At 43.1% G+C, this 26,514-nt stretch overlaps 2 protein-coding genes, 1 long non-coding RNA gene and 1 pseudogene across 3 annotated transcripts; 2 read left to right on the plus strand and 2 right to left on the minus strand.

The window, feature by feature from the left end:
• The first annotated feature begins 12,385 nt into the window (after positions 1-12,385).
• LOC113152451 (inactive tyrosine-protein kinase PEAK1-like) lies at positions 12,386-14,361 on the plus strand. The gene is made up of 2 exons (XM_026345711.1): positions 12,386-12,661; positions 13,041-14,361. Exons 1-2 carry the CDS (start codon positions 12,386-12,388, stop codon positions 14,115-14,117), a joined length of 1,353 nt encoding a protein of 450 aa, XP_026201496.1. The 3' UTR covers positions 14,118-14,361.
• Positions 14,362-15,260: 899 nt separating this feature from the next.
• LOC113152857 lies at positions 15,261-19,309 on the minus strand (annotated as a pseudogene).
• Positions 19,310-20,217: 908 nt separating this feature from the next.
• Positions 20,218-21,800, plus strand: LOC113151713. Its single transcript, XR_003297805.1, has 5 exons — positions 20,218-20,338; positions 20,536-20,593; positions 20,686-20,820; positions 20,938-21,014; positions 21,667-21,800. It is a non-coding gene; the product is annotated as an uncharacterized LOC113151713 (long non-coding RNA).
• LOC113151704 (muellerian-inhibiting factor-like) lies at positions 21,684-24,834 on the minus strand. Its single transcript, XM_026344594.1, has 7 exons — positions 24,687-24,834; positions 24,290-24,601; positions 24,043-24,212; positions 23,787-23,898; positions 23,594-23,693; positions 23,082-23,506; positions 21,684-22,742 (listed from the first exon to the last, which is right to left on the minus strand). Exons 1-7 carry the CDS (start codon positions 24,799-24,801, stop codon positions 22,336-22,338), a joined length of 1,641 nt encoding a protein of 546 aa, XP_026200379.1. The 5' UTR covers positions 24,802-24,834; the 3' UTR covers positions 21,684-22,335.
• Positions 24,835-26,514: the final 1,680 nt, after the last annotated feature.

The raw sequence follows: 26,514 nt of genomic DNA on the forward strand, positions 1-26,514 counted from the left end.
CGCCCAGCATATTACATTTGCATTTTACTTATTATGGTTAGTCTGTTTTAGAGTTTATAGTTTATGAAGGTTTAAAAAACTTTGTGACGTATTCTATGGCACAAATCTGTCTTCTGTATTTAGTTCCATCATACTCGTATAAGATTACAGTACACAATAATAACAATAAAGTGTAATCACTTCCCTGAAGTACAACAAAACTCTATTATAAAAGACACTTTAATTGTCACTGAGTCGCTATTTGAATTTGTGTTTGCCTTCAGATCTCCTGCTATGGGCGACAGTTCACGTGGTGGAGGGGATCTGAAGAAGTTGGAGTGATAAGAAGAAGAAAAAGCAATTAGCACCCAAAAACACTTCATGAAACCCACAACTAAAGAATAAAGTGAATGGTCAAGAAACAAGATGGTTCTTGAAACCTGCTGTCACAAATAGCAGTTCTGATTAGCGAATATATATAAGACTATAAACAGTTATTCCGTATGTTGAATGCAATTTTATTTATTAATTAATATATTTGATTCAACTGATGCTGTTTGTTTTGTTGGTATAAGAAACTATTTATCATTCAATGTTCAGTCAATCAACCGACCCTTTTAGTATTACTAAACTTAGAGGCTCTCATTGAATCTCTACCAATTCTGGATGATTTTTTTCACCTATTTGTTTCAATAAACTTATTGAATTGTGATTGATTCTTTTCAGAGTTTGAAAAATACATTCTTTATGTGCCTATCTCCGAAGGATTAGAGCAGGCCTGTGTAAATGGAATATGCATGAATCTGTGCATTTTACCCCCATGTTACAGTTGTTAATACGTGTGAATAAATACACTTAGTGCCAGTGAAGATACACTAGAGTACAGTGATTTTAACAACACTAGAAAATATCTTTGGTTTTCACCCAAATATATACTGTACAAAAGAACATAGATCTAGCGGCATCCACACTCCTTGCAACCCTATCTGGTTTAATGGAGAGGAAGTTCCATGTTCATTTAAATCCACCACCTCAGGGCTTCGTAGGCCACCGGCACACAGCACGGAGGCGCTCGTCAACTTTCCTCACTCCCAATGTGAGCATTGAGCAGGACGGAGTGGTTTGTTGCTATTGGCCAGGGGGAACTACAGGATCCTGACAGTTGTTGATGTTGGCGAGGTTTGGACCACAACGTGCTTTTGAAGGGAACGCCGAGGCTTTGAGGCCACATACGTCGCCCCTCGCTGGATTGCCTGGGGTCAGCTCTAGTGGCCCGCAGACCTATCCTGACCTTTCATAGCGCGGGGGCCACAGTTGCAGGTTCTTCGGCATGAGAAGAAGGGAGAAATGTACTGTACTGACTCCCTCATGTTTACATTTCCAGACAAGAATAGAAAACAGACACAACTATGAAAAAGTCGAAAACACCCAAAACAAGAAATCCCACTGTATGGTTTTTAGTCTTTGCTTGTTGCGTTTTTTTGATTTTTTTTTTTTTTTCAAACAGTAATCGTTGAAATAAGTCCTAAATGGGGCGGACTAATTCAAGTAATTGAGTTCATATAATATAGAAATGTTAGTAGTTAACCTACAAACTGAGCCAAGCCATATATTGAAAAAAATAAATTTTAATACATTTTATATCCCCTTAGTTAAATATATGTTTAAAATGAGAACATTCATAAATGGCCAGGTGGTGCTGAAAGGTCAGGGAACCACTGATCCAAAAAACCACTCATTCACCTGCTGCTGGTTCCTTCTTGGAAAAAGACTGAGTTCATTTGAGCATACCCAGCATCTTGAGGGCCCTGGACCTACGTCCATCCTCCCTTATATGTCCTTGTATCTGTATCATAGTCTGCGGCAGCCTCCGCCTCAGCTCTACACCAGTGAGGGGACAGAGGACAAAGTTCCGTATTCATCTGAAGCGTGGCGCGCCAGTGGATGTGAAGGAGAAGAATGGTGGGGGGCTGAGGAGTTGATCAGTCCTGCCTAGCAGGGTCTCACTGACGCTACGGCCAATGTGAGTAGGAGGCACGGATTGTCGGGAATCCAGCTGGAGCGGAGGGGAGTTTCGGGTGGTCCTGAGGCCAAGAGCTCACCCAGCAACACCGCTTCAGCCCCACAGATAAGGAGACGGTCTGTGAAGGGGCTGGGACATGAGTGTGAAACTGTCTGAAAGAGCCGTAAAATATTTGGACTCGGCCATTCAAACTGAATGCAGTCTGGTAAATTTGACATGGTGAACATGAAAGTAAACAACCTTGTCTCCGTTCCTGCTTCTTCAGAAAAAAAAGCAGACGTGGAGTCATGCTGATGTTATTTCTTGATTTTACACCATTCGGATGTCTTTTAGCTTTCTCTGCAATGAGAGGAAATGAGAGGAATGTGAGAAGAGTTGCACATTAAACAGCAAGTGAAACAACATTACATGTACGTTAGCATGGTATCTTACTCATTTCAGGGGACTTGTCTCAACAGAAAGTGTCCTTTTGGTGAATGTGGCTCTGGTGATGCCTTTTCTGGCAAGCAGTATGTACTGTGTTCTCCTGAAAGCACACAGGGACTGGAACGCAACAAAAAACACAGGACGACTCAGTGGAGAACAGTCTTTACTGTAAACCTGTGAAATCTGCAGGCTTGGTACCTTAAGCGTCGTCCCTTATGAAAACATAACCTGCCCGCACACTTCACCCCGCGCCCTGCTTTCCCTGGGTGTTCGGTTGCCAGCAGCTGACTAGTGAAAGTGACGTCCAGGTCTCCTCCTTTGAGTGGACTTTCAAACGTCCAAAGAGCAGCACGGTTCCTTTTGCGTCCAAGGAGACTGGGGCGGTCAAAGTCAACTTGATCATACCCTCTCGTGCTTCATCTGCCACCAGCACGTTTGTGGAAAATAACAGCGCTTGTAAAGATAAAAATACATTTTAAAAACGTCTGCACTCAGAGAGCCATGTTAACCTCCAGCTGGATACACAATATTCAATCCGTCTCTCTGGGTTCTGCTTTTTCCTGAGCCCCCCAGCTCTAACAAAGACGTAGCCTGATGAATCTCAGACTATGAAGTGCAGATCCCAACCAGTATCAAACTGCTGTTTGTGAGTTCCACCGTCGCTCCCCCATGCTTTCACGAAGGGCTTGGAAAACGTGTCCTCCACAAAGTCGGAGCGTTGTGAGGGACGGGACAACCCCCCGCGGAGGCTGATGTTTTAAGGTGTTGCTGGCGATTTTTTACCATCTAAACCATCCCGGTCTCCACGGAAGATCCCTGTGTTATCAACCCTTGAATTGAATAAGAATACATTAGCGTACACACTTGAAAAATGAAAAGTTAGATGCATCCAGATGGTTTAGAGTAGTCTGGACCTGTCCCTGTGGGGTCCTGGCCGTTCTGGCCATGTGGGACATGCAGGGCCACCCGAGTCGTGCCAACACAGCATATCAAACGCTCCATGAGAAAAATATTCCCAAACCATCATTACTTGCACTGTCTGAGTGTGCGCCTGTTTGGGCCGGACCTTTCTCAATCGCTTTTTTGAATGGTCAAGCTCCAGCGGATGGGAGTTAATCCCCACCTTCCCTCTCACTAACGGACGACACGCGCCAAAGTAGGATATGGTGTCCTTGATGATTTAAACTGTGGATCTCAGTTTTTCACCCACCGGAATAGGTTAGATCCAGATTACACATGTTATTGAAAGTAGAAAAAAAGTAAGTTGAAAAGCACCATGTGCTTTTCATGTTGCAGTTAGTCCTAGATTATGGATGACAACAAAGGCCCGTCTGGAAAGTTACACAAAAAACGGGGGGGTCAGAAATTGATCTTTCAACGTGGCCAACTTTCAGAAAAACTGAGCATGTTACCTTACTTTAAATAATGTTAAAGCTGCTTCTCAAGGTATTTAAGGAATTATTGGTATTTGGGGAAACAAGCTTGCTTGCTGAGAGTTAGATGAGCACATGTTATCCCATTTTTATTTCTGTACATCAGCAGGTAACAGAGGACTCCAGTGGTTAATCACCATGCAACTTTCCATTTCCTTTTTTGTTTGAACCAACCAGAAGTACCCACGCATAGTGTACACCTAGTGTTTCAGTAGGAACAGTGTACTGACTGTGACCTCAGTAAATCGGGCTAGAGTGTTAATTAGATATTATAGATATAGATGTTATAGTAGGGTGCAGTGCAAATATAAACCCAATCATTACAACGCTGAATGCCCCAGTAAGGAGTTCAGTAGCATGGTCTGTAAAAACGATATGGTCAGATGAGTCGTCCTTCAGAAATCCACAAGCGAGTCCATTAGTGCATTTTGAATGAACTCTAATAGGTGACGACAGAGCTGAAATGTAAACAATATAATGTGGATAACTTAATTAAGTTGTGTAATGTTTACACATTTTATCTCGTTTGTTAGTGATGCTGGACGTTTAGACGGGATGCACTGTGAGCCCCCTCTCAGAGAACAGATACGATGGTTGATTCCTTTCAAAGAGCGTTATCACTTCCACTCCATCCCTGTTCGCAGCTGCTGCGTTGTTTTGCAGGCAGTCAGCGTCTCGGGGCTGTTCTGGCAGTGTATCCCAAGAGATAAAGCCAAAGGTTCGCTCTGTGCATTACAAATCTCAGCGAGCGTATGGACAAGAATTCGTCATCATTCATCAATGCTGCTACATGTATCAACAGGGTATTTGTAGAATCATTTCCGGCAGTTCCAATGCTCCTGTTGATGCCTATTTCCGTTATATTTACAACAATGAACCTTTTTCATGTGGGTAGGCTCTCTGTGGCTCTCTACCATTTTTCTTACTCATTGAGAATTTCAGCGTCTTCTCCCACACACGGTGGCCCTCTGCTGGGCTCTTTGGACCCCACCAATTTAAATGAGTGCAGTATTATGGACATTATTTCCTCCATGACTCAAGGTACACAGTTTTCACTATAGGAGTTTGTTGTAAGTTTTGTTTTCTCAGGCATACAGGCCAATATGTGGCACAAAACAGTAATGACTTCTCTAACTTGTGGTACTTTGGTATTCTGTGACAAAAGGAAGCGCAGTGTGTGGAGATGCACAAACTAGTTCCAGTCCTGAGAATTAAATAAACACACAGTAGACATAGCTGCCACGCTAAACTTTGACATTATTTCTATATAAGTGTGATTTGTAGTCACCTCTAGGTCTTCCTGGGAAATAAAACTACAAACGCACGCTCAAATACCGTCATCAAATGTCCACTGTGACTTGCTGTTTGTGAATATAGCACTGTTTTGACAGTTGGGGACTTTTTACTTACTTTTCCGTTCTCCTTTTGCGTTTACTTGATCTGTGGTCTTCCATGAGGAAAAAAAAAATGCAATCAGACATTTTCAGTGCCACTACACAACAAAACTATTTCACGTCTTATATGAAACAGTGTTTTTGTCTTCAATATCATAAAACGCAAGAAAAAAAAAAAAAACATGAATTCCATGTTTCCTTATAACATCTTAGGATAAAAGCCACCAACACCGAACAGTAACAATTGTTTCTATGAAAACCCCGGGCCTTTTGGAAAGTAGGTCTGTCGTTATTGCACCTCACACTGCCTTGCTTCACCAATCAGAGATCACTGTACACATACTCTCGTTCACCTCTGTCCTTCACCACTCAAATAAGGGAAGGATCCAACAGGGGACAGTGAACCTCCTTCTTAGAGACACAAATATAGACAGAGGGCCATTGTGAGATAAGGAAGATGCTGAAAAGGTTGTTGGCCATTTCACAGCTTCTTCAAACATCAGACTGACTCACAACGCTTGTAAAGCTGGATTCCTGCAGACGTGGTTGTAATGTAATTGAAGTGACGAATGAATCTGAGGAGATCTGACAAGGCAGCGGACGAATGTTGTTCTTTGAAATATCCTAATGAGGGGTTGTCCTGGTCCTGAGTTAGGCAAGAGCGGGCCTTCAATCATGTCTTGATGGTTGAAAACGTTTGTGACATGCAGTAGTTAAGGAAAATTGTTTACATCGTTTCACGCAATATGGGACGTTCCTGATTTAGGCCTTTGGCAGAGGATGTAGAGTCAAACAGCCTCGACGGCAGAGCTCTCACCAGCTTATCTCTTCACTAAATGTACCCGGGTGAAGTATGCTGAGAAACTGCATAGAAGCCTTTCAATTAATCATGCCATACGCCAAAGGACTTCGATAACAGCACCTTGTCGCTTTGACTGATATGTAGCTTACAAACGTGACACTTTGCAGTTTCCACAAAACGATTCTCACTCGCACATACACCGCAGCTTCTCCAGATTAGAGAAACGTCCAAGGGTGGACTGCGCTGTCCAGTAAATCCGCCAGGCAAGCTTGTATTGAGGATTATTAAACCATAAAAACACCCTGCAGCGACACAAGAGGACACAAGGAGATTTTTTTTTTTTTTTGTATCAATAGCTGCCATTTCTTGTTTTTCAGTGAAGGAGAGCACCATGCTGTCTGTCGACTAGTTAGTATTAAAAACTGACAAGAATCTGAAGACAATTAAAAGCATAACATTGAAACTGAACTGTATCAAACCCACGAATAAGAAATCAAAACAGCAATCAACAATAATGACAAAAGACCTAGCAGTGCCTGGTAACAAATGGACTCTATCCCATATTCTCTAATTATGTTTCTAAAAGACTTTGTTTCACATGACAACTCGTGTTTACAGAGTGCTTGCAACAGGACAGGAGTTTTTTGTTGTTTTTTTCTTTTACTATAAAGCTTTGATTTTAGTCTAATCTTCCCTTCGATATGCACCCGGCAAGTGGGACAAAAAAACAAACACACACACAAAAACTGAGGCTTCAGGTATTCCACTACCAGAGACATTAAAATTAAGCTTGGCTGCTCTCACTTCCCACATGTGATGCGACCTACCCACCCAACACAAGTGTTTTTTTACAACAGCATGTCTCCTGGCCACTTACACAGTAGCTCATGTTACAAGGTGCGACCCTGTTAGTAAGACATCTACAGAGTGTGTAAAGCGGTTGACACAAAGTTCTGTATGCACAGTGAAGACTTGCGTTTGTAAATCTGCATGTTTGGAAACAGGAAGGCAACCATTTTTTCCCTGCCGAATCTCCAGTTGGTTGGACCAAACCACCAACAACCCAAAGGGCGCGGAAACAAAGTGTGTGCCAATATCCGATACAGTGAGAACAGTCTAGTGCTGGGGATCTACTGTGCTAAGCCACAGCACCTCTGGTGTAAAACAACACACAGCTTCTCTGATTCTAGTTTCGTGCTGATAGTCACAGCGATAAAGGTGCTGTTTGCCGCCATGTTGTAGGCGCCATCGTTACGGTCCAGTGGTGCAATGCTTCGCTCTCCTTGCGCTTCAAGCCTCTTGTTTACCCGCCTGAAGTTAGGATCACAATGCTAGACCAAACATAACCCTATTCACTTATATATTCTCCTATCTATATATCTATCTATATGTATATGATATGATAGACTGTATATCGAGATAACATATTTTATATTATCATTCTGTTTATGATGGAGAGACATACAGGGAAACACAATAAACGTTCTGTACACAAAAACAGTGTGGCCTTGTTCACTTCTTTTAGAGAGCCAAAGTGAGCCGACGTATGTTTAAACACGTTGACAACAATGAACAGAAGGCCCCCCCCCCCCCCCCCCCCCCCCCCCCCACCCCCCCCCCCCCCCCCCCCCCCCCCCCCACCCCCCCCCCCCCCCCCCCCCCCCCCCCCCCCCCCCCCCCCCCCCCCCCCCCCCCCCCCCCCCCCCCCCCCCCCCCCCCCCCCCCCCCCCCCCCCCCCCCCCCCCCCCCCCCCCCCCCCCCCCCCCCCCCCCCCCCCCCCCCCCCCCCCCCCCCCCCCCCCCCCCCCCCCCCCCCCCCCCCCCCCCCCCCCCCCCCCCCCCCCCCCCCCCCCCCCCCCCCCCCCCCCCCCCCCCCCCCCCCCCCCCCCCCCCCCCCCCCCCCCCCCCCCCCCCCCCCCCCCCCCCCCCCCCCCCCCCCCCCCCCCCCCCCCCCCCCCCCCCCCCCCCCCCCCCCCCCCCCCCCCCCCCCCCCCCCCCCCCCCCCCCCCCCCCCCCCCCCCCCCCCCCCCCCCCCCCCCACCCCCCCCCCCCCCCCCCCCCCCCCCCCCCCCCACCCCCCCCCCCCCCCCCCCCCCCCCCCCCCCCCTCCCCCTCAACCCGTTTACTCCGACTCTGAGCCAACTGCTGCAAGAGTTTTATCGAAACATGGTGTCTACATTGCACCCTAGGTATCCAAAGAACCAACAACAGCAATATTAAATATGAGAAAGAAATGCCAAAAGGCTTTACACATTGTCCCGTGTACAGCCCCAAGTATTCAATTTGTTTTTGATGTTTTCACTCCAGAATAACTAGTTCAGCACGTCCCACCTTTAGCACCATGTTTTCAGACTGTGCGGTTCAGTACCACACACATTGCCTTTCTACAATCTGACACATTTCAGGATAAATAAGAACAGAAAAAAAGAAAAACATACAAGCAAATGGAGCGACTTGACAGCATAAATAACATTATCTAAAATTATACCAATACCAACTATACAGTTGAAGAATGAATCACATTCACAGTACACCACATTGCTTACAAAAACAAATTAAACAATAAAAAAAAAAGCAAACCCAAAGGTGTTAAGAGAGCCAGTAGTTGTTGGGTTATGGTTATTTCAGTTTTCCCCGTGTGTGAGATTTGCCTGCATGCGTGTGTTTTAGTGTGGTCATAGCAACTAACATGCAGTACAACTCCACATCTGAGCCTTACACCTGTTTTTTAAACCCGCATTCAGACAGAAGAGAATATGGATAAGTTAGCTTAACGAGAGTTTCAACATTCCTGCCTGTAGCTCTGCTGTAGCCCCACAAAGAGGTGGATTCACCCCAAATTGACTGAGAACAAATGTTGAATATAAATCAGACAATTTAGTTGTTTTTTGTGGTTTTACTGTAATCTTTTACACCTGGATCCTCTTTCCACTTAACAACAGTACAGCCACAACTCTCAAACAACTACTTATAACGTGGCTAACATATCTACATCGAGGATCATCTCATTCATGAATTTCATTGGCATTTTAAAAGATGCCCACAACTCTGCTAAGCATCTGGCACCCCTGAAAGTTGCTTAATTTGCCATATTTTCAAGATTTGACGGAAATGATTTTTGTGCCAAATTTTATATTCTGTATTTAAAGAAAAGAAAAAGACTGGATACATCAAAAAGGGAATTCCTTATTTATACTATTTGGCTTTGCTCTAGTTCATAGCAAATAAATGAAATATTAGTTTAAGAGCTAAAACCAAGCGAAGCCTGAACCGACATGTTTCATAGCTCATCGCTTTGCCTTCTGAACGTAAACCTTCGTTTTCTTTTTTTTTTTTTTCCCCAGCACACCAAAATATAGGAAATAATCAACCTAACCCGAGTTTAATGGGTGTGTCGTCACCCAGGCCCAGATTTTGTACCTTTTCTGCTACATCACTAACTGTATCTTCGTCTTCCAGTGTGAAATTAAACTAAAATGCTAAGTCCCTATCTGTTTCATAGTCCAAATATGCTGCAACATGTCTTTCATACAAGGAAGAAAACGAGCTAAGAGGGAGCATGCACGCAGAGAGTGAGCTGCATGACATCTGAGCAGAGTTTCAGTGAAATGGCCTATGTGTGTGTTTAAGTGCGCACACACATTCACACATATAAAATGAAACTTTGGATGGGCGCATGACACTCAGGGACTCAGCTCATATAAGGTGGACTGTGTGCTTTCACTCAGTGATTCATGATAACATTAACTCCATCAAAAACTGACCATATTCTTAACTCTAGGTTTCTGTAATAGCGACTAAACACAAAAGCCAAAGAAAATGACAATCATTATTTGAGGCCCTTAAAGATCAAACCAAGCGTGATAAAATCAGTTCATTCAGTGCTGGAGATCAGCAGTAAAGGTATGATTCCATGTTGTAACTTAACATATTAACTAACTACATTCCCAACATAAACACATAAACATGACAGTACCGAGAATTCTGCTCAAGGGGAACATAGTGGTGGTTTGTGTGTGTTTTGTGTGTGTGTGGTTGTGTGTGTGTTGGTCTACGATCCAGTACAGAAGCGGTTCTTGGAGGCGGTCGGGTAGTGCAGACATTTTGAAGCACCAGTGAGTGAGAAGAGTGCCTTGGTCCACACCTGGACATTTGCATAGTTTATTAATGTTGAGGTGTAGTTTTCATTCATTTACCTGGATGGATAAAAAAGAAGAGAACATGAATGATCTCGGTTATAAATCAGCGTAAAAATAAATAAAGACAACACTGTAAACCTCCGTCACATTTACAATCCAAACTTCTGATCCTGAATGTTTTTTTGATTTTTTTTAAATATATCTTAAACCCAACAAAGTCCTTACCTTGTTCAATAGGAAACACTGCTTTTGGAGCATGTATACACAGGTACCTGTGTCTCTCACTGCCTACCAGTTCTCCCTCCCTCTCTCCACTCTACGATTGCCTTTTGCCCCTCACCTCCCCACCCTTCCCCCTTCACCTCAGCCCCAAACCCTATCTAGGACGGGCTCCCGGGAAGTGGGGAGGTGGTTTGTAGGGTTTACCATGGCATACCCTGCGTCCTCCACATTGCCTCCCACCACCACCTGAGGCTGCTGGCCGGTGTGGAGGCGTCCGCCGAGGGGAATTAGTGCACTGCAAATGACGAGACGCAGAGGAGGCTGGACAGCGAAGAAGAAGAAGAGGAGAGAGAGGGAGGCAGTAGCTGCAGCAGCAGCAGAGCCAGACGCGAAGAGGCAGCGCGTGGGGAGGAGATGGAGAGGAGAGATGGACTGGCTCTTGGTGGTGAGAGAGGAGTGCGAAAGACGGGAGGAGTGGAGTGAGTCCTGACCGAGAGGATGGGGGCGTCGGCCGCATGGGGCTGACGGCGGACGGCAACTGTGCAGTGGTGCGGAGGGGGCAAGAGAGTGTGGGAGGAGAAGGGCTATGCAGGATGACTGGGTGCGGCTGTGTGCTCTGGGAGAAGAGGGAGAGGTGAAGGGACCAAGACACCAGGCGCGTGGAGCTTGCTGGGGTGAGGAGTGCTGCTGGCTTTGGGAGGAGGTAGAGGAGGAGAGATGAGCAGAGAGTGAGGCCTCCTGAGGTGGGCCAGCGCCACCCCAAACTGATGGGAGGGGGACACTGAGGGTACCACATGGTGAATCACCTGCAAAATCACATACGCCAATGGAATGGAGGAGGAGGAGGGCGAAAGAGTGTGTGGAAACGGGGGGACGAGAGAGCAGATAACAGCAGCCAAAGGGCGTGAGAGGTAGGGGACAACGAGAGAAGCAAGGGGACTGAGCCACACTGCTGCCATTCGCAAAGCAAGATTACCCAAGCACACAGACAGCAACACAGAGTCAGTTCACTGTGACGTGCACAGATTGAATCCAAATCAGTGGGCCAATTAAGGATGCCCTCAAACGGTGAGCTTTTATCACAGCAAAACCTGAGTTCTTAATTACTTTTACTCCAAATGATGGGCCTCTGAAATGCACCTTCACCACCCACAGAAAAAATGTCAAAATTAAACAAATGACACCTCCATTAAAACCAAACAGAAAACTCCTCCTAATATGGTTAATCACAGATTTCATGACAAAATATTTTTTTTTCTGTTAAAATCTATCTACTATTATAAAAGAACATTTTCTGAGGGTGTGTCTAACTGTAAGCATCAAGCAGCCAGTCAAGCGAGTCAGCACAGAGAGTCAAACTGTAGTGAGGAGACAGAACGGACAGCAGCACTGGCCTCCACTCCACCTTGTTTGTTAGCAGCACCCCCATTGCCTTGCAATAAAACCTACACATATGACCCCCGGCTAGAACTCAGACCTTCCTCTGACTGTTCAACAAACGTGATAATCACCACAATGAGTTACTCACCTCCCAGGCCGCTCCCCCTGCAGCCAGCACTGGAAAAGCTTCTAAGGCAGAATGTCCATTGACGAGCCGTGGCGTCCCAGTCCCTGTGGAGGTGCTGTTCTGGAGCCCCAAACAAGGACTCGTAAGGATGAGGTCATCCACGAGGGAACTGAGACCCCAAATTACTGCTCACACAGATGATCCCGTTGTTGAAGAGACTGTCCGGATGACTCCCACCTTGCCGCTCAGAATCCCCGGTCACTGCTGGCGGCAGCAGATATGAGAGGTTTGATCGTGTGCTGCTTGCTAGTCTTCAATTTCCCAGTTCACTAGGGGTCTTTTGCTTCTGAGGTTCTGGCGTTGGTCCGAACCCATGCCTCCCTGCCCACCACCACCACTGCTGTGCCTCCACCCCGGGGTTCCCTTTGTCCTGACGAGGAAGGGGTGGGGGTCATGAGTGGATGACTCTCCGTCACTCCCCTTCCTCACCTGCTGCTGTTTTTGATCAGAACTATGTATTGCCGCGGCTTGAGCCCCCCTACCAAATGGAAGAGGCCCCTTGCCTCAGGTCACAATGGGTTGCTTGGGCGCAAAGAGAGACCTCGGAGAGGGAGGTCAGCCCATACCAGCCTCAGGATTTCCTGTTATATGGGGGGAGCGAGCCAAAGCTGATTGGAGACACTGTCTACTACAGCGTGCATAGTCCCAAGTTCCCAGGGAGGGTGCTTGGTTTAAAGGTAATGCCACAGCTCTTTTCTATACTGCACCTATACTACAACATGCTCTACACGCTTTCATGCATGTTCTTTGGAAGAGCTCTACTTTTATTGCTTCAAATATGTTGCACTTTTTAAATTTCCTTTAGAATAAAAAAGTGTTATGCAACTAGCACAGAGCAGCAAACATGATCTTTATCAACCTTGGTAGCTGTGGCACTGCACTGCGGTATAACGCTTCCTCTTAAATGTCATCAGGTGTCACTGCAACAGGAAGACCAAAAGTTTTTTTTTTATATATATATATATATATTTAACACTTTAATTTGCAGTGTGAAACTTTTCTAATTATAATGTTTGGTTCTTGAAGTTTTTTTTTTTTATCCTTCTTTCTGTGCAGGTACACAAACGGATATCAGCTGACACCAAACACAATTCATCACATGTTAATGTGGACGATGTTATTGTTTATTTCCAACCCAGCAACACCCTAAGAGATGATCCCATCTATTCTTATGGACAAGATCTGTCATCTCCTTTAAAGATAGGCTGCACTGCTTCTAAATCACCATGTGGAGGCAGCACAGAGTCTGACAAACATCTAACAAACACCAGTCTGCCCTCAATTCAGTCTCTCCTCCTGCAGGGACACTCTGTGAGCATTGTGAGAGACCTGCCACATGTCACTCTAGAGGACTTTGTTCTTGACAGCAGCTCACTGCAGAGCACAGAGCGTCTGGTTTATGACAGACAGCTATGTGTTCTGTTGGTGCAGATATTAACAGCTTCACAACATCTGTACAACGTCAGCGCCACTGCAGCAGAGCTCAGACCCCGGGACATCCTTCTAGTGTGGCCCAGCAGAGAGAGGGACGGGAGCGAAAACAAGCTTAAACAAGACACGCCTGAGGGGAAGAGAGTTTCTGAGACGAGCAGAGCGAGGGATAGGATGGAGTGGGAAAAGACAGAGAAAAAAGGGAGCATCCAGGCTCTATGGAGGACGCGTGGTTCCGCTCGTGTAGTGTTGACCCCTAGATTTTCTGCTCAGCCTGAGCCTCATTCCCTTGTCTCAGTCAAATCCCAGATTGCAGCCTTAATTCAACACTGCCTGTATTCACAAGGTCCAACTCCGTTCAAGTCTTCGTACAGAAGTGGACTCCTGTATATTTCCTCGTTGCTCCAGAATGAGAGCACCGGGCCCCAGATGGCTGACATGGTGGCAATGCTTCAAGTGCTCCTCTGGGGCCCCCGTGTACCTCTCTTCAATCTCAGAGGCTACACAACCACAGCTGTACACAACTGGCTGACGATCAAACGAGCTCTGCTGGTGATGAGATTGGCAGAGAAGGGCCTGATCCAGGATCAGTCTGCTCTCAGCTGGGACGACTGCATGTGCCTGCAGTATCTGTCCTTTACAGACCCTGAGACAGTTGTGAGTGTGACCAGTCAGCTCTGGCTCAATCTGAAGGTTGACTGATGTTTGCAGTCATTGTGTGAAATTGTCCAGTCTGTCTGTAAATGTAACTTTGTCCAAACAATGAAATCTTTGCTTCATTTATCAATAAGTAAGTCCACGTACTGTGTCTCTATGTGTCTAATAAAATACTGCACTTTGAATTTCTAATGCTAATTATATTAAATGTGTAATATAATATTGCGACTGCACTTGCTGCATTTTTTTGGCAATTTTTGTTTGATTAGTTAAGACTTATCTTTTGTTGGTCAGTTCTGTGCAAGATTACAAATCCATTATAAACGCTACCCTTTTTTCCACTTATTCCTTCTTATAGTTACGAAGTAGAATGGTTTGAAATATAGATTTCCATTATTAAAACGCTACCCTTTTTTCCACTTTATTTCCTTCTTATTAGTTACAGGAAGTAGTTGGAATGGTTTGAAATATAGATTTCAGTGTTGTACCAATTCCCATTAAATAAAAATGATGATCCTCACTGACGTTACTGTATGATTAATGAAGATGACTTGTGTTAGTGACTAAATGCCTCAGTACCTATTATAAGAAATTACCAGACTAATTACATGTGGCAGTATAAGAAAACCCCTTATCAAACTATGAATCTGTTACCAGCATCAATACTTTTATATAGGTGTGGTCAGACAACGCACTGTGATCCAGTTACAACAACTTTATACTCAACAACAATACGTTTCAGGTGAGCACTTTTATTTAGTACAGTTACAACATGCAGACTTCTACCAAGTGAAACAAATGAATTTCATGCACATATTAAAAAAAAAAACAATATCAACAGGAGAATCAAATGATTACTATGAAAACACGTCTACTTACATGAGTAAGATGAAGTCAATTTTATCATAAATATTACAACGTGGAGATGATTGGAATTGGGGGGTGGGTTGGGGTTGAGGGGGTTCAGCACTACACATCATGGAAAGTAACACCGTGGCAAAAACACAGCCCAGGTATCATGTGGGCACTTGCTTTACATTCCTGGTATATTAACATCTTACCTAGTGCAAATATCATTTAAATACAGCACATGGTAGGTAGGTAAAGGTAACACCAACAAAAAAAGGAACCTCTGATGGGAAACACACTGAACTTTAATAATTTATTAAAGTTCAGCGAAATTATAAAGGTGTGAGGCTATAGATCTAAGTAAGGACAACATTTGTAACTGCTCAGCGTCAATCAATCGTCATCAGAGGAGTCTCGCTCGATGCTGTAAGCCATGAAGAAAGCGTCAGGGCGGGAGGGACAAGGGGATGACCCGGTCTCACAATCTCAAAGCCAGGAAACTGAATGTACGCAGCAAGGATGCTGAGGACACACGACATAAACTATGTAAGTCCTCTTGCTGTCACTTAAAATACATTAATGAAACCTCATACAGGTAATAAAAATGATACAACTTAACTAAAAAAAGAAAATACTCTTTCCATAATGGCTAAATTACAAAATTTACACGTGTGAATAAATTTCATATTAAAGTTCTCACCTCTGTCATCACGGTTCTTGTGAAAACAGATAAATACGTGATCAACCTGAAGCTGCTCCTCAGCAAATTCCAACAGAAGAGCAAAACTGTAAAGAACCAAGACAAACAAGAAAAGTAAATGTATTATAGGGAGAAAGTTAATACACCTTTCAGAAAACAGTTATTGATGATTGTTTCATTACGTATATATTTCTACAAATTACTTCACATGATAACAGAAACAGTTCTACTATATAACAAAACATCATGGTACATTTTTTCCTAAACTTGTTTAAACCTCTAATTTTTTTTTTTTTTTTTTAAATGACATGAACAAAAACACTCCGCCTACCAACCTGTCTTTGCTGCCCTCAGGCAAAGCTCCAGGGGGGATTTCAACGTAAATGTTCCTCCCTTTCAGCGCCAACCTCCAGACACAGTGCTTGCCTTCAGATCGACGGGGCTCAAAGAGCAAGAAACGCACTCTGCCATTAGCAGGAGGAGGTTCCTCAAGAACCAGCAACTGAGCATCCTAAAGGACAGCAGGAGAACAGTGGTAAACAAGAAAAATACTCTCACGACACATGACATCAATTATAAAGTTCTAACTACAGAGTACAGGAGAAAAAACAATTAAAAAAAAAAACTCATCTGTGGCTACTTAAATTTAGAATGGTGAAAAGGGAACCACAGTGACAATGATAAAAAGGTAAGTTGTCATAGTCATGTGGCCTTTGACTAAAACAATGACGTTTGTTTCACTGAGTGCTGAATTACAAATAACTGCCTTTGTATCTCTCAAAGTCGACAAACTCGTCTTCCTGCACTGTTGGCTCGAGACAGGGTCACACTGCATTTCTTCCTTCCCAAAACCAATAACACCCTTGCAACAAGAAGTTAGTGTGCTCAAACAATATTGAAAAGGTGCTTTAACTTACAGAATAGAATAGCTTAGCTGAAAGATTGCGATCCCGCTGGTCATTCCCTCGCCCACCTGGGATCTTCAGGGGTGGGAGAGGGGCATCAGGAGCACCACAGAGGCCCCGGACACGGGTTACTGCAACAGCGGGAGCACCTCCTGGGACTGGAAATACTGGAGGGTGAAAAAAAACATGCACACACATTGAGTCATCATAAGTAGGGCAGCCACTGAAAGTTCTCGTAGGAAACACCAATTTAAACTACTAATATAAGCAGCAGACATGAGTGATTTATCTGCAAAAAGAAAGTAAAACATTTGCTATAGGTGAGTAAATCTTTAGACAAAAAAAAAGGCGAAAGCTTGTGCCCAGCATTTGGCTCTTGGAAGAGAGAATGGTTTATGTTACACTACAACATAATTTTTTGTCTATTAGTCAAATATTCACTAAAAATCTTCACATCTCTATACAATCCACATTACTGCCCCCTGCAGGGTGACTTTTAACTGGTTCCTTGGTTTGTCTGCTTAAACTTTACACTTGTTGCAATTCTTAACAGAAGGCTGCAACAGGATCTGTTTCTATAACCATTAGCCTACTTTCATACAGCACTAACCACACTGCTCGAGTTTACAACCGACAGGAGAAACATCACTTTATCAAGTGATCTGAGGCGTTTTAATGGCAGTCAAAGTGCTTGTTACAGTTTGCTTGCATTTCTTGTGCAAATAGTGTGTGTGGCTGCACGCATTTACAGTGTTAAGAGTACAAATATTCTCAGAGCTTCTATTAGAAGCAAAACCCATTAACATAAGCAGTGCTGCCACAGCAACTCAAAAGCTCACAGATGCTCTCTTACGCAAATGTCACTGCTGTGCTATATGTGAAGAAGATGTGTGAATTCCAAATGAGAAATATTGTCCCTCTCATAGCTGAGGCAACACTGGTTCTATGTAAATCCCAATATCAGATTATGGTAAAAATCCATTAACATCTTTAAATAAACCTTAAAAGCAACATTTTCATGCTTTCAAAATAATACACAGCACAAGGGGTTTTTTTTTCAACGTCTCCATTTAGAATTATTTGAAATCCCTACACACACCACAGGCAGCAACACAAACTTGCTCCTCAGGCTGTCCTGGAAAATACAGACGCTCTGATCACATGAACGATGAATCTCTTGAGCATCTGCTTGCATAAGAGACCTTTGCCATGTATAAATGTATCAAAGACCACTCATCTCTACAGTAATATCATAATTTAACTGTTCAGGGAATAGGTTAGAATTTTAGACGGACAATGTAAATGTAAATGACATGCTAATGTAAAAGTCTCATCTTATGAGTAGATGAAGATCAGTAGCTGAGCATTTTTCAGTTAAGACACCTGCAGACGCCTTTTAAAAAGATATGGCCTATAAAGAAAATCATATTTCTCAACATAACTTTCTATAACTAGAGAATTAAATAAAAACATATTTGTGGTTAGAACCATAAAATAAATGCCAAAAGGCATCAGGGTTAATAGAAAAGGCTGAAAATAAACTTCCCTAAACGCCCCCTCCCCCTTCACAGTGCAGTGGAAATTTCCTATGAGTCCTTCACAACACTATAGAGCCTGATAAACAGCCTCGTCCACTGCCTGCCAAAGGCCCCCACAATGATTAATACAATACAAGGTTAAATCGAAGCACACGGGAAAGGCAATTTTAAGCGCTGATTAACTATCTCAGTTACTGCCCGACAGTAAACAAAGCTGGTTCATCTTCCCCTGATGTTTAACTAACGTTAGCTAGCACCTGAGCCCGAGGGCGAAACGGAAAAAAACACAATCACATATGATCAATTCAGCCAGGCTTTAACTACGTTAGTTAGCAACAAGCTAACATCATATAACATCATATAAATGTTTACTGTGTAATATTGTGTATCTAAATAATGTATAATCAAACTACTGTGATGTTATTGCCACTGACAGTTTTCGCTGTCAAGGCTAAATTACGCGTTAACGTACTGGAGCGATAGCAATAAGCTAAAGCAGCTAGTAATCCCCCTCCGTTGACATCAACATGAAAGTCGAGCCAACAAACGCCAAATAACGGATTAATACACTTACTCACCCCTCGATATATTCTGATTAATAACAAGCTGGTGACATATTGTTATCAGTCCACACGCTTAACGTTAGCTAGCTAGCATCTCAACATCTAAGATACCAATTTCTGTTGCGTTTCACATATTAGCCTGTGCGTTAGCATTAGCAGTACCCAAGCTAGGAAGCTAGAAAGCGGACATCAACAGCTACCACTGTTACGCAATCGTTCATACGTCGATGTAAATTAGGGGCCATTTAATATTGACGTTTTGCGGAGTTGTATCAAATAAATGTGACTGGAAATGTATTTTAGAAATATATTAAATCATTTAAACAAAGCTGTTCTGCTACCTCAACAAGAAACATACGTATTAGTGTTAGCTTAGCTACTCCTCCGCTAGCTAAACAGCTAGGCCGCGATTTAAAACGTAGCTTGACGTTAGCTTGCTTAGTTAGCTTTTAACAATTCACATCGACTACACCGACATACCTTTCACTTTCAGGTTTATTACTGGATTTCTCAATAACGGGCATCTCGGCTAGGTTTCTCTCTTTTTCTCTAACAAAACAATGACTATTCAAAATCGTCTGTAGGTTAGATTTAACCATCCGGCCAGCGTCCGCACTAGCTCCTCGCTCTGTCCGCTCCTCTCGTCACTGTCGAGCTGTGGGAGCTGCAGGTAACGGTGGGCGGGGCGGAGCGCGACACGAAACGTTTACGTCACTTCCGCTCCGAAAGCCTGTTTTGCAGCTTGATTGTGTCACAAATGTTTTATGAAACGTTTCACATCTGTCACGTCTATTTGTCTATTGTTGAAGGTTTGACGACGCTATGACCGACGGAAAACATGCAACTGCTGTCTTATGTGGAAATCCAAGAAGTTTGGGCTGATCTGGAGTCAGCCAAGTTGTACACCCCTCAGTAAACATCTAAAATTAATAGACCAGTGCTTTAAATAATAAACTATCTCATTTTGTTATTCAAAAAATTAATTCTAACATATAGCAATTTCTTAAGAATAAAGAAATGTGTATTGTTATATGCATATGTGAATATTGCTCATTTTCAGCAGTTGTCTGTGTGCTGGAAGTTAATCCAGCATATCAGAAATACGCACATGTAGTGCTCATTCATACTTGTGTTTAACATATCCAGTTAGAGGGTCATTAAGTTACTGTTTGGATCTGAACATTCATAACCATCCGTCCATGAAAACCCATGCAGGGCCAAGGAGAACTCCACACAGAAAGGAGGAGACATTTGAGGTCTCCTACCACCTTGTCATAAGAGTGAAGAAGAGACTTGAATCAGTGTGAGACTGAAATGTGACCTATAGAGGTATGAATAATGAAATCACTGTCCCCACCATCAACTGCTGCTGTTAGTGTGTCAGCAGGTAAGGTCCTTTTTTTCAGGCCAAGAATAAGTCAAAATTAATCAAAACATATTTTTATTCCATCTCGCTTGATTTTCTTATCAGTGGCATGTAGATATATGTTTATAACTCTTGTTCACCTGTAGCTTCACTGGATCAGCATAAACAGCAACAGTTCACGCTATGAATGTCATTTCCCTGGCATCTGTGTCTGTCAGTCAAGGGGCAAAGGAGCATGGTGCAGGGTGTGTAAAGCACGGCCTCTGGTCAGATCAAAAGCCGCCATCGACACTGTTGTGCCAACCTTTCATTTCATGGTGAAGCAAAACTGAAGCGTCACATCAGGTATGTTTCTTTTTCATGTGCAGTGGTTCATATTAACATCAAGTCTGATCGTTTGTTTTTTTCTACTAGCTGCAGGTGCCTATTTTAAGCGAGCCTATGTTAGTCTGTGACATGCAGTACAGTTTGAAAGACAGTGCACATAACTTTTTATATCTTAACTGTTATAACTTACAACTTCCTTTTGGATGCAATTATAGACGTAGACCTCAACATTAAAGACTGAAGACATCAGAGTTGGAACATCAGAAAACATAAGTAAGAAATCTGTCCACCCTAAACAGCCTGAATGTTACAGCAGCTGTGGCTGCATGTATCTGACTGACTGGTCTGTTTGGGTCTTTCTTTAGTGTCTTATGAGCGGATTCTGTCCATTGAAAATTTGAGTGATGTTCCTAATCCATGGAAGGGATTTACCATGAACCGGTGCTTAGTGGTGGCACTGGTCGTTCTCGTTGTGAGCTCAGGGGTGCAAGAGTTACATGGTGAGTGCTGTCATCATGTGATGTCATCACTTCAGATACAGAAAGAGCACAATTTGAGAGTTACGTAGACTTGTTGGCTAAAAGATGATGTATTTTTTATATCATTTTGTGTTCTAGATGCTCTGGACTGTTTTGTTGAGGAGACAGGTATAAGGACTTTCTTTGGAAATCTACAGGATGGTTCAATACCTCAGGTATAGTCCATAACTGTCCTCCTTTCACAAAGACCAATAATCATATCAGATTGTTGTTTGGAAAAAACAAATTAATAGAGACTCTTGTTTACACCTCTGTGTGTAGTTTTAAAATACTAATATGTTATAAAGATTCCCTGACGAGACCATTTCACCACTAATACCAGGCTCCATATTAACTTTTTTTGTAATTTTACTAATGTAAACAACAGTACAGAACAACATTTTACCACCCTATTTAAATGATTTATAAAGTTTGAATTAACCCAAATACTTTGAAATGCTTGATAGCACTGAGGTTTAGTTAATGTCAGGTTAATGGGAGAAACATATGATTATTATTAAATGTGTATTTTGAGTGCAGTCAAACAGGGAGTCACTAAATCATGCTAGCACAGCATATTACATTTGAATTTTACTTATTATGGTTAGTCTGTTTTAGAGTTTATAGTTTATGAAGGTTTAACAACTTTGTGACGTCTTCTATGGCACAAATCTGTCTTTCTGTATTTAGTTACATCAGACTCGTAAGATACAGTACACAATAATAAAGAATAAAGTGTAATCACTTCCCTTGAAGTACAACAAAACTATATTATAAAAGACACTTTAATTGTCACTGAGTCGCTATTTGAATTTGTGTTGCCGTCAGATCTCTGTATGGGACAGTTTCACGTGGTGGAGGGGATCTGAAGAAGTTGGAGTGATAAGAAGAAGAAAAAAGCCAATTAGCAACAAAACAATCATGAAACCCAAAACTAAAGAATAAAGGTGAATGGTCAAGAAACAGATGGTTCTTGAAACCTGCTGTCACAATAGCAGGTTTCTGATTAGAGAATATAAAGAATATAAACAGTATTCAGTATGTTTTGAATGCAATTTTATTATAATTTAATATATTTGATTCAAATGATGCTGTTGTTTTTGTTGGTAAGAAATATTTATCAATTCAATGTTCAGTTCAATCAAACGACTTCCTTTTAGTATTACTAACTTAGAGGCTCTCATTTGAATTCTATACCAATTCTGGATGATTTTTTTTCAAATATTTTGTTTTCAATAAACTTATTGAATTGTGATTGATTATTTGTAAGAGTGAAAAACATTCTTTCTGTGCATCTACTCCGAATGGATATGATCAGGCCTGTGTAAATGAATATGCATGAATATGTGCATTTTACCCCAGTGTACAGTGTTAATACTGTGTGAATAAATACAATTAGTGCCAGTGAAGATACACTAAGAGCTACAGTGATTGTTAAACAACACTAGTAAAATATCTTTGGTGTCACAAATATATACTGTACAAAAGAAAATAGATCTAGCGGCATCCACACTCCTTTGCCACCATATCTGGTTTAATGGAGAGGTAAGTTCCATGTTCATTTAAATCCACCACCTCCAGGGCTTCGTAGGCCACAGGCACACAGCACGGAGGCCGCTCGTCCACATTCTCACTCCCAATGTGAGCATTGAGCAGGACGGCGTGGTTGTTGCTATTGGCCAGGGGGAACCTACAGGATCCATGACAGTTGTTGATGTTGGCGGAGTTTGGACCCACAACGTGCTTTTCGAAGGACACGACGAGGCTTCTGAGGCCACAGACGTCGCCCCTCGCTGGATTGCTGGGGTCAGCTCTAGTGGCCCGCAGACCTCTCTGCACCACATACGCGCGGGCCACAGTCTGCAGGGCCTTCAGCAGGAGAAATGTACGGTACTGACTCCCTCCTGTTACATGCAGACAAGAAAACAGACACAACTATGAAAAAGTAGCAAAACAAGAAATCCAAATGTATGGTTTAGTCTTTTGCTTGTTTGCTGTGATTTCAAACCAGTAATAGTTTGAAATAAGTCATAAATGGGGCGACTAATTCAAGTAATTGATTCATATAAATATAGAAATGTTAGTAGTTAACCTAAAAACTGAGCCAGAGAAATATATGAAAAATAATATTTAATACATTTTTATATCCACTTAAGTTAAATATTATGTTTAAAATGAGAACATTCAAAATGGACAGGTGGTGTTGAAAGGTCAGGAACCACTGATCCAAAACCACTCATCACCTGCTGCTGGTTCCTTCTCTGGAAACGCACTGAGTTCATTGAGCCTACCCAGCATCTCTGAGGCCCTGTGACCTACGTCCTCCTCCCTTATTATGTCCTGTATCTGTATCATAGTCTGCTGCAGCCTCCGCCTCAGCTCCTCCACCAGTGCAGGGGACAGAGACAGCTCTCCGTGATTCATCTGAAGCGTGGCGCGCCAGTGAGTGAAGGAGAAGACGGTGGGGGCTGAGGAGTTGATCAGTCCTGCTAGCAGGGTCTCACTGGACGATAAGCCAATTGTGAGAGGAGGCAAGGATTGTAGGGAATCCAGCTGGAGCGGAGGGGAGTTAGGGTGGTCCTGAGGCAAGAGCTCACCCAGCAACCGCTTCAGCCCACAGATGAAGGAGACGGTCTGTGAAGGGGCTGGACATGAGTGTGAAACATGTCTGAAAGAGAGTAAAAGATTTGGACTCGGCATCAAACTGAATGCAGTCTGGTAAATTTGAAATGGGGAACATGAAAGTTAAAACAACCTTGTCTCAGTTCCTGCTTCTTCAGAAAAAAGCAGAAGTGGAGTCATGCTGATGTTATTTCCTGATTTTCCACCAATTAGGATGGCTTTTAGGCTTTCTTCTGCAATGAGAGGAAATGAGAGGAAATGTGAGAAGAGTGCACATTAAACAGCAAAGTGAAAACAACATACATGTACGTAGCATGGGATCTTACTCATTTCAGGGGACTTAGTCTCAACAGAAAGTGTCCATTTCTGGTGAATGTGGCTCTGTGATGCTTTTCCTGGCAGCAGTATGTACTGTGTTTCTCCTGAAATGCACACAGACTGGAAGCAACAAAAAAAAACAGGACGACTCAGTGGAGAACAGTCTTTACTGTAAACCCTGTGAAATCTGCAGGCTTGGTACCTTAAGCGTCGCCCTTATGAAAACATAACCTGCAGCACACTTCACCCCGCGCCCTGCTTTACCTGGGTGTTCGGCTGCAGCAGCTGACTAGTGAAAGTGACGTCCAGGTCTCCTCCTTTGAGTGGACTTTCAAACGTCAAGAGCAGCACAGGTTTCCTTTTGAGCAAAGGAGACTGTGGGAGGTCAAAGGTCAACTTGATCATTACCCTCTCGTGCTCATCTGCCACCAGCACTGTTGTGGAAAATAACAGATGCTGTAAGATAAAAATAAACATTTAAGAAACGTCTGCACTCAGAGAGCCATGTTACCTCCAGCTGGATACACAATCTTCAATCCGTTTCTCTGGGTTCTGCTTGTTTCCTGAGCCAGCTCTAACAAGACGTAGCCTGATGAATTCTCAGACGATGAAGTGCAGATCCCAAACAGTATCAAACTGCTGTTTGTGAGTTCACCGTCGCTCCCCATGCTTTCACGAAGGGCTGAAAACGTGTCATCCACAAAGCACGGAGCGTTGTGAGGGACGGGACAAGCCCCCGCGGAGGCTGATGAGGTTGTTGCTGGCGCATTTTTACCATCTAAACCATCCCCGGTCTCCACGGAGATCACTGTGTTATCAACTCCTTTGAATTGAATAAGAAATACATTAGAGTACACACTTGAAAACTGAAAAGTTTAGATGCATCCAGATGGTTAGAGTAGTCTGACCTGTCCCTGTGGGGTCCTGGCTCAGGTCCTGGCCATGTGGGACATGCAGGGCCACACAGAGTCGTGCCCAACACAGCATCAACGCTCCATAGTAGAAAATATTCCCAACCATCATACTGCACTGTCTGAGTGTGCGCCTGTGTGGGCAGACCTTTCTCAATCGCTTGTTTTGAATGGGTCAAGCTCCAGAGGATGGGAGTTATATCCTCCCACCTTTCCCTCTCACTAACTGGACGACACGCTGCCAAAGTAGGAATATGGTGTCCTTGATGATTTAAACTGTGGATTCTCAGTTTTTTTCACCCACAGGATATAGGTTAGATCCAGATTACACATGTTATTGAAAGTAGAAAAAAAGTAAGTGAAAAGCACAATGTGCTTTCATTGTGCAGTTAGAATTATGGATGACAACAAAGGCCCGTCTGAAAGTGACAAAGTCAGAAATGATCTTTGCAACGTGGCCACTTTCAGAAAACACTGAAATGTTACCTTACTTTAAATAATGTTAAAGCTGCTTTCTCAAGGTCATTTAAAGGAATGATTTGGTATTTGGGGAAACAAGCTTGCTTGCTGAGAGTTAGATGAGCACATGATTATCCATTTTTATTTATGTACATCAGTCAGGTAACAGAGACTCCAGTTGGTTAATAACCATGCAACTTTCCCATTTCCTTTTTTGGTTGAACAAACCAGAAGTAACACAGATAGGTACAACTAGTGTTTCAGTAGGAACAGTGACTGACTGACATCAGTAAATCGGGCTAGAGTGTTATATTAGATATTATAGATATAGATGTTATAGTAGGGTTGCAGTGCATAAACCAATCATTACAAAGATGAATGCACATGTAAGAGTTCAGTAGCACTGGTCTGTAAAAAATGATATGGTCAGATGAGTCGTCCTTCAGCACATCCACAAGCGAGTCCATTAGTGGCATTTGAATGAACTCCTAATAAGGTGACGACAGAGCTGAATGTAACAATATAATGATAACTTAATTAATGTTGTGTAATGTGTACACATGTATCTCGTGTTAGTGATGCTGGAAGGTTAAGAAGAGATTGCACTGTGAGCCCCCTCTCAGAGAACAGATACGAGGTCTGATTCCTTTCAAAGAGCGTTATCACTTCCACTCCCATCACTAGTCTCGCAGCTGCTGCGTTGTTTTGCAGGCAGTCAAGGTCTCGGGGCTGTTTAGTGGCAGTGTATCCCAAGAGATAAAGCCAAGGTTCGCTCTTGTGCATTACAAATCTTCAGCGAGGTATGACAAGAATTCGTCATCATTCATCAATGCTGCTACATGTTATCAACAGGGTATTTGTAGAACATTTCTTGGCAGGTTCCACATGCTCCTGATGCCTATTTCAGTATATTTACACAATGACACCTTTCATGTGGTGTAGCTCTTCTGTGGATATCTACATTTTTCTACTCTTGAGAATTCAGCCGTCTCCCACACACGGTGGCCCATCTGCTGGGCTATTTGGACCCCACCAATTTAAATGAGTGCAGCTATTATGGACATATTCCTCCATGACTCAAGGTGAACAGTTTCACTATAGGAGTTTGTTGTAAGTTTTGTTTTTCTCAGGCATTACAGGCAATTGTGGCACAAAAACAAGTACTGACTTCTCTAAATTGTGGTACTTTGGATTTCTGTGAAAAAGGAAGAGCAGTGTGGGGGATGCACAACTAGTTCCAGTCATGAGAATTTAAATAAACAAACAGTAGAAATAGCTGCACGCTAAACTTTGACAATTTATTTCTATATAATTGTGATGTAGTCACCTCTAGTCTTCCTGGAAATAAAAATAAAAAAGCAGCTAA

This window comes from Anabas testudineus, chromosome 4 (genome assembly GCF_900324465.2).
Source record: "Anabas testudineus chromosome 4, fAnaTes1.2, whole genome shotgun sequence".
Taxonomy (NCBI): domain Eukaryota; kingdom Metazoa; phylum Chordata; class Actinopteri; order Anabantiformes; family Anabantidae; genus Anabas; species Anabas testudineus.